Genomic DNA, 8,626 nt, shown 5'->3' with positions numbered 1-8,626 from the left:
GTGAGTTCAAGGCCAGCCTGGTCTACAAAGAGAGTCCAGGACAGTCAAGACTAACCAGAGAAACCTGTCTCAACCCCCCCCCGCACCCTTGCCCCCCCCCCAAAAAAAAGAAAAAGAAAAGAAAGAGAGTAATAAGTGCTCCTAACCACTGAGCCGTCTTTTAAGCCCTTTCACCTCATTTTCCCCCAGCAGGGTCTCTCACTGAACCCAGAGTTTACCATTTTGGCCTCCCCAGTGCCGACCTTGTAGATGCCACCACTTTTACTTGGGCATTAGGGATTTGAACTCAGATTTTTATACTTTTATGCTTGTGCAGCAAGCATCTCACCCACTGAGCAATCTCCTTAGCCCCCCAAGAGTATGGTTTTCTTACAGTGACTAAGGATTTCTCATCAGGGGATCTCAGTGCCACCTTCAGTGCTCTGAATTTTCTGTCAGGACAACAGCACAAAGCTGAACTGGCTGAACCCCCAAATATAGACAGGTAACTTTTTTGGAAAATGCCAGCTAGTCAGAGAAGCAGAAATCAGCAAGTCTGATGTTAGTTTTGCATTTAAGTAGCTAGTATCTCACACAAATCAGAGAACAGAATGTCTAAAATGTCTTGATCTTCTACATTCTCATTTTAAAATTTTATTTAAAAAGAAAAACTTCAGGGCTAGAGAGATGGCTCAGTGGTTAAAAGCACTGGCTGCTCTTCCAGAGGTCCCAAGTTCAATTCCCAGCAGCCACATGGTGACTCATAATGATCTATAATGAGCTCTGATGCCCTCTTCTGTCATACATGCAACTAGAGCACTTATAGACATACATAAATAAATCTTCAAGAAAGAAAGAAAGAGAAAAACAAAACCTTCAGTGTTGGCTATAATCTCCTGACTGACATAATCATATTCAAAGCTGTTAATGTTTAGTGCTGCAACTTAACGTGTTGGCTAAGATTCAGTGGTTTGAAAGAGCACTTGCATCTATACGGGGTTCCATGGAACATAGTTTGAAAACATTTTCCCTCTCTTGGAGTAATTATCATTTAATTTAATGGTCTTACCTCGTAGGAAATGATAGCAGATTATGCTATAGGTATAGACCACGGTTTAAATGTCTTTGGGTCATCTCTTGGGATCTAAAGAAAAAGAGAAATAAAGACTGTTGTCTTAAAAGAAAATCCCACTTATTCTATTTTACTAATAAAGACTCAGGAGCCAGATGCTGGTGAAAACCTGCTAGCTCAGAGAGGCAGAGAGAGCACCCGGCTGACCTTCCTGCTCAGCTCACACCCTGATGGAAAAGGCCCAGAAGGCTCACTACCTCAGCTGAAAGCCCAGGTGGAAAGGCCAAAAAAAAAAAAAAAAAAAAAACCACCCCCAAGGCCAAGTCTTACTAGCTCAAAGCCCCAAAAGGCAAAGGGTAAGGGGCTGAAGAGCTGAAGGCCCCTTCTCCTTCCACATGCTGTCTTAAATACCCCTCAACTCAAAGTCCCTCCTACTTTTTAATCCCTGTCAACTGGTTTCTTTTTGTTTTTGTTTTTCGAGACAGGGTTTCTCTGTGTAGCCTTGGCCATCCTGGACTCACTTTGTAGACCAGGCTGGCCTCGAACTCACAGGGATCCGCCTGCCTCTGCCTCCCGAGTGCTGGGATTAAAGGTGTGCGCCTCCACGCCCGGCTCTCAACTGGTTTCTTGCTCTGCCTCTTGACCTAGGGTTAACTTTATTAAGTCCTATGCACAGAAAGCTCTTGGATTAAAGGTGTGTGCTAGGGCTGAGCCACAGCTTAATCACCTGTTTACAACAAACAGAAAGTTCTTGGATAAAAGGTGTATCACAACAAACAAAAGACAGGTTTTTACAGTTCACAATCTGAAGGATCACAATGGAATCTAATATCCTGCAGCGTTTTCCCCTCTATGTCTAAATAAAAGACGTTACTCTAACATCAATAAACTACGTACAATCAGGTAAAATTACACCGCCATGCCTGGCCATGTCAAATCTTCAGGCCTCAAAACTTCTCATAAGAGAAGGCAGAGTTTTTCTGGTTCCTTTTGAGTTCTAACTTTTATCAGCACATGAGAGCAGAAAGTGACTGGGCTAGGATACTCTTTCCCAGTGTCATGGTGACAGCCTCGTGTACAGCATTAACCAAAGGTGTATGGTGTGCACTCCTGCTGGTTAAACCCAAGCTCTCCTTGCTATCCTGGGCTACACGTTTCCTGAATTTGACTCCTTTGTCGTCCTTATGGTCTAGACATCTATTTTCTCTGAGAACCCATCCTCTTAGCTTTGGCCTCAGAGCCACAAACACATTTATTATCTCTGCTCATGGTTTTGTTTGCAGCATTGACATTTATGTCCATTTTAAATTATTTTAATTTTTTGGTGATGAGGATTAGACCCAGAGCCGTATGCAAGCCTAAGTGTGAACTGAGTGACATGGAGAAATCCTGTCTTGAAGAAAAAAAAAAAAAAAAAAAAAAAAAAAAGATTCAAAGACCCACACACTCTACCTAAGCTACATTCCTAATATGAATAGAAAATAAGCACTTTGGGAAATCTTTATGGTTTTCCATTATTGATATTAATATCATATTGGGAATGTAGCTCAGGTAGTGTGTGTGGGTCTTTGAACCTTTTTTTTTTTTCTTCAAGGGTTTCTCCGTATAACCTTGGCTGTCCTGGACTCACTCTATACAGGCTGGCCTGACAAAGATCTGCCTCCCAGAGTGCTGAGATTACAGGTGTGTGCCACCATGCCCAGCTTGATTTTGGTTTTGTAAAAAACATTTATTTGAGTCAGATGTGGTGGCACACGCCTTTAAGCCCAGCACTCAAGAGGCAGAGGCAGGTGGCTCTCTGTGAGTTCGAGGCCAGTCTGGTCTACAAAGTGAGTCCAGGACAGCCAAGGCTACACAGAGAAACCCTGTCTTGAAAAAAAACCAAAGCCAAACAAGCAAAGCAAAAACAAACAAACACCAAAATCAAAGCAAGCAAGCAAACAAAACCTCTGCTTCTTATTTTCTCCACCAAACCAGGGCCCCTTTTTGTCCCAGGTACCTCTTCGCCCTCCTCCTCTTATCTGAAGTCCGAGCTGCTCCCCAGCTTCCTAGGCTTAGACTGCTTCCTGAGCCTGGGACTACACTTGCCCTACACTGAGGATGGGCAAGGTCCTCTCGGGAGAGTAAGTAAGCATCACCACATGGTAGAGAACAAATGCGTGGTTAGAAACTACTTAAACAGCTGGGCGTGGTGGCGCACGCCTTTAATCCCAGCACTCGGGAGGCAGAGGCAGGCGGATCCCTGTGAGTTCGAGGCCAGCCTGGTCTACAAAGGAGTCTAGGATGGCCAAGGCTACACAGAGAAATCTTGCCTAAAAAAAAGAAAGAAAGAAAGAAAGAAACTGCTTAAACAGAAGTTGTGAGTCCTGGGGCTGCAGGGGCACAGTTGATACTGTTTGGGGCATGTTTCCTAGAGGGCCTGCAATGTTACATGACTGTGTGAGATTCAGTGAAAGCCACATGATACAGTTCTCGCTCACAGTTCTAACACCTGCCTCTGCCTACCTGAGTGCTGGGGTTACAGGCGTGCGCCACCGGGCCGGCTCACGGCTGTCATCTTAAGTGATGTACTCTTCCACCCCCGTGACTTGGAACAATGCATGTGTACTCTGGGCTGAGAGCAGCAAATGTGGAAGTTGAAAGTAATCTTCTAAAATGAACAGCCACCATAAATGTTGACCACCATACATATGGATACTGGTTGATAAACAGTGATGTGCGTTATCTGGTCAGTTGGGGTCATTTGGAATCAATAGCTTAATCTCTTGTAAAACCCTGTTAAAGATTTCCGTGAAGTGTCCCTCATTCCTTCCCCCCAAGAGATACTTTCTGTGCTGCTCGACAAAAGAGAGAGCAAAGCCCTTTGCTAGAGACAGACACACAGCAAAATGACGTTTACTTGCTGAGGCATCTCACCAGCCTCTCAAATGACTTTTTCAAATGAATGGCTTTTTTTTTCCCCACACAAGATACTGCTGCTGCAAGCAGCTGGGGAAAAGACCAACAGACCGAAGACAGGCAGATACTTTGAATTAGGCTAGCCACCCTATCAGGACAGCACACGTCACAGTCATCATTGGTAAGATGGAGGCCATCATGAACTGAAAGAGAACCTCTGCACCCAGGGGCATCTGGTTTGGACCGCATCAGCGGTTCTTCTGATGCAGATCTCAGGGTAGGGTACTTTCCATCTTTCTCTGAGACCGCTGTGGCCAGGATAGTAGCTGAACATGCTGGGGGCTGCATGTTTCTACTCGCTGATTATGTGCACCCCAAGAAATGGAATGCAGTCCTGTAGGACTGGCAGTACCAGCTTCTCTAGTGCAGCGAAATCTGAGCTGGTTATAGGATGAGGCTCCAGCACACTTCATACTGAGCCAGTACTGCGGGTGGATGGGGCCCTGTGCAGGCATTGTGTTCTCACCTCCTCTGCTCCGCCATCTGGGAGGAAGGGGCTCCCTTTATTGAGTTAAGCAGGTGACCCCTTTAACATTACTAAGGGTCACTGAGTCTAGGCATTGTTAGAAAAGAGTTGGCAGAGAACATGAGATACCAGCATGGCAAGAGAGCAAGTCAGTGACAGGAGACCCCCTTGGGGTTTGCCGGTGAAAGGTAAGCCTTGCAGAAATCAGGCCAGTCTTCCAGGGAAGCAGGCCTTGTCTGGGGCCGCTCTAGCTGTTGCGGAATGGAGACTAATCTAAGAGGAAAGGACTTTCCCCAGCGACTGCGGCGGTAGGGAGGCTCCTCCGTGAGTCAGCACTCTCTCCAGGCTGCTATTCAAAATGTGGTGTCAACTAAAAGCCTATTTGCAAATTTGTTTCTAGGTGGAGTTGTTTGATTTTAGCTTCCTGGAAATGGAAACAGTTTGCTAATCGGCCTTACTTGTTTCTTTTTACGCCATCCCATGGATCTCATCTTTTCTTCCTTCTTTTTTTCTTTTTCCTGAAGCTAGGGGTTGAATTTAGGGCCTTGTGAGGCTAGGCAAGCACACCCCACATCCAGAGCCCTCATACAGATCACAGCTTTGCAACTATTTAATTTTCCCCCTCTACTGGTAATAACAAGGTCCCAAGTTTGCTCCCCATGCACACACACAAAATAAAAAACAAGTAACAGAGCTCCCGCGGTCCGCACACCTGTAACCTCAGCACACAGGCGCCTCACTGTGAGTTCGAGGCCAGCCTGGTCTACAAAGCGAGTCCAGGACAGGCAAGGCTACACAGAGAAACCCTGTCTTGAAAAACCAATAAATAAATTAATTAATTAAAAAAAAACACATATATAATGTATATGTCAACAACAATAAACAAGTATCAACACAAAACAAAACACAGCCTGCTGCAGTGGCGCACGCCTTTAATCCCAGCACTAAGGGAGGCAGAGCAGAATGATCTATGGGAGTTTGAGCCCAGCCTGGTCTACAAAGTGAGTCCAGAACAGCCAAGGCTACACAGAGAAACCCTGTCTCAAAAAACTAAAGAAGAAGAAGAAGAAGAAGAAGAAGAAGAAGAAGAAGAAGAAGAAGAAGAAGAAGAAGAAGAAGAAGAAGAAAAGAAAAACCAAACTAAACCAAATCAAAAACAAAACTCAAAAAACACTTGATAATAAAAGCTTCCTCAATAGGATTTTTGTTTTGGTAACAAAATGTCTTAAATTAGGCTAGGCTATGCAACACACAATCTCTGAGTTTAAGGACAGCCTGGTCTACAGATTTGAGTTCTAGGACAGTCAGGGATACACAGAAAACCTTTGGGTTTTTTTTTTGTTTGTTTGTTTGTTTTGTTTTTAAAGTCTTAAAATTCTTAGCCGGGCGTGGTAGCACACGCCTTTAGTCCTAGCACTTGGGAGGCAGAGGGAGGCGGATCACTATGAGTTAGAGACCAGTCTGATCTACAAAGTGAGTCTAGGACAGCCAAGGCTACACAGAGAAACCCTGTCTCAAAAAACAAAACAAAAAAAGTCTTAAAATTCTCACTAGTTTACCCATGAAAATGTGGCTTTTAGTTGTAAGTTCCTGTTTGTTCTGGCCTTGGGAGGTCAGCTTGGTTTAATGTGGAAATACTGTTTCAGCCTTATAGGAGAGGCATGTTTTGCAGGTCATTAACAGTTACGGGTATTTAGGGAAAAACTTAACTCTAGTATTTATGGAGGAACTCGTATTTACCCAGTATTTTTACATGCATTATTTCATTTGATTCCAAGGGGAAAGTACTGAGTGTTTTACTGTCTTTTTCTGTTTAAGGAAAAAAAAAAAAATCAGGTAAGTGGTTATTTCTCTCTAGGAGAGGAAGAACTGCCTCTAATAAGCCTGAAATTTTACTTTTTGTTTTGTTGCTGTTGTTTGTTTTTGAGACAAGCTTTCTCTGTGTAGCCCTGACTGTATTGGATTCATTTTTGTAGATTAAGCTAGCCTCGAACTCTCCTGCCTCTGCCTCCAGAATGCTGGGATTAAAGGCGTAGGCTACCATGCCCGGCTGCATTTTTACTTTTAATTTGCCTTGAATCAGCTCATTTCATTGGTGGAGATAACTTATAACATGGAGGACAACACTCTTCCCTGCCTCAGCACAAAATTACCCTGGATGATAGAAGTATAGCCTGAGCACATTTGGGGAGATATGTAATTTTTGAGTTTTAACAAGGATTTTTGAGTGATAGGCCATGGGAAAAGTATTTTCCCAACTCCAATTTCTAGGGAGGAAGGCTCAGAAGAAATCGTCCAACAATACTACTCAAATCCTTTCAGGAGTTCATATCTGGCCTGGCTTGGTGGTGCAAGCCTTTAATCCTAGCACTTGGGAGGCAGAAGCAAGAGGATCTCTGTGAGTTCAAGGCCAGCTTGGTCTACAGAGAGAGTTCCAGGACAGCTAGAGCTGTTACACAGAGAAACCCTGCAGAGAGAGAGAGAGAGAGAGAGAGAGAGAGAGAGAGAGAGAGAGAGAGAGAGAGAGAGAGAGAGAGAGAGAGAGAGAAAGATCTAGAGATCATATCTGGCTTGGTTCGGTGGTGCAAACCTTTAATCCCAGCACTTGGGAGGCAAAGGCAGGTGGATTGCTGTGAGTTTGAGGCCAGCTTGGTCTACAAAGTGAGTCCAAGAAAGCCAAGGCCAACACAGAGAAACCCTATCTCAAAAAACTAAAAAAAGAAAAAACAACAACAACAAAAAAACCAAAAACAAAAAAGGAAAGAAAGAAAGAAAAAAGAGTTCAAGTCTGTGGTATGTTCATTTTGTAAAGTGAGTTTACAAATAAGCTGTGCTGTACATGTAAGCATATACAAAGCAAAGCCTGGTTAAGCTGTGTCCACGGGGGCTTGGGAGATGGCTCCGTGGATAAAGTTAGGATCCCTAGCATCGATGCAAAAACGCCAGGTGCATCAGTGCACACCTGTGACCTTGGCACTGGGGAGGCAGAGGCAGGAGGGTCTCTGGGGCTTACTGGACAGCCAGTCTAGCCAATAGTTCTCCACCTGCGGGGCACAACCCCTTTATGGGGGGAAGTTGTGGAAAGACCCTTTCACAGGGATGGCCTAAGACCATTGGAAAACACAGACACTTACATTATGATTTATAACAAACAGTAGCAAAATTATAGTTATGAAGCAGCAATGAAAATAATCTTATGAAGCTGGGCGTGGTGGCACATGCCTTTAATCCCACACTTGGGAGCCAAGAGGAAGGCAGATCGCTGTGAGTTTCAGGCCAGCCTGGTTTACAAAAAAAGTTCCAAGACAGCCAGTGCTATTACACAGAGAAACCGCATCTTGAAAAACCAAAAAGGGGGAAAAAATGGGGGTCACCTCAACACGAGGAACTGCATTAAAAGGTTGCAGAATTAAGGATGTTGAGAACCACTGGTTTAGTTTGTCTGTCAGGGAGCTTTAGACCCAGTGAGAGCACTTTAATTAAAATAATAGTAATAATAATAATAATAATAATAATAATAGCAATAATAATAATAATAATAATAATAATAATAATAATAATAATAATAATAATATCTGGAGGGACAGCTCAGTGGTTAGAGTACTTGCTGCTCTTTCAGAGGACCAGAGTCGAGTTTGGGTTCCAGACTCCGTGTCAGGTGACTCACAGGCACACAACTGCCTGTGACTCCAGCTCCCGGGGATTCAGTGCTCTTTTCTGGGACACATGTGCAAGCACATACACACACAAATCAATCAATCCTAAAAATGTAAGGTGGAGATCAATGGAGGAAGACACCTAGTATCAGCCTCTGGCCTCTACAAACACATAGGAGCATGCAAACTTACATACAAACTCACATGAACACACACACACACACACACACACACACACACACACACACACACAAACATCATCACAGTTATTTCTAGTTGAAATAACCACTTGGTGGCTCACAACCATCTATAAAGAGATCTGGCACCCTCTTCTGCCATGCAGGTGTACGCACAGATAAAGCACTCATCTATATTAATAAATAAATAAATAATTAAATCTTTTAAAAAAATGAGCCTTACAAGGCTGGGCGATGGTGATGCACACCTTTAATCCCAGCACTCAGGAGCCAGAAGCAGGTAGATCTCTGTGAGTTT

At 43.8% G+C, this 8,626-nt stretch overlaps 1 protein-coding gene across 1 annotated transcript in view; it reads right to left on the bottom strand.

The window, feature by feature from the left end:
* Positions 1-1,015: 1,015 nt before the first annotated feature.
* Positions 1,016-8,626, bottom strand: part of LOC127196677 (aldehyde oxidase 2) — an 80,302-nt gene continuing 72,691 nt past the window's right edge. Inside the window, exon 33 of the mRNA XM_051154526.1 lies at positions 1,016-1,123. Within this exon, the coding sequence (XP_051010483.1) occupies positions 1,070-1,123 (54 nt within the window). The 3' untranslated portion in view covers positions 1,016-1,069. The remainder of the gene's footprint in view (positions 1,124-8,626) is intronic.

Source organism: Acomys russatus, chromosome 12, assembly GCF_903995435.1.
Source record: "Acomys russatus chromosome 12, mAcoRus1.1, whole genome shotgun sequence".
NCBI classification, from domain to species: domain Eukaryota; kingdom Metazoa; phylum Chordata; class Mammalia; order Rodentia; family Muridae; genus Acomys; species Acomys russatus.
The sequence above is the reverse complement of the archived record's forward strand: the minus strand, read 5'-3'. Positions and strand labels throughout refer to the sequence as shown.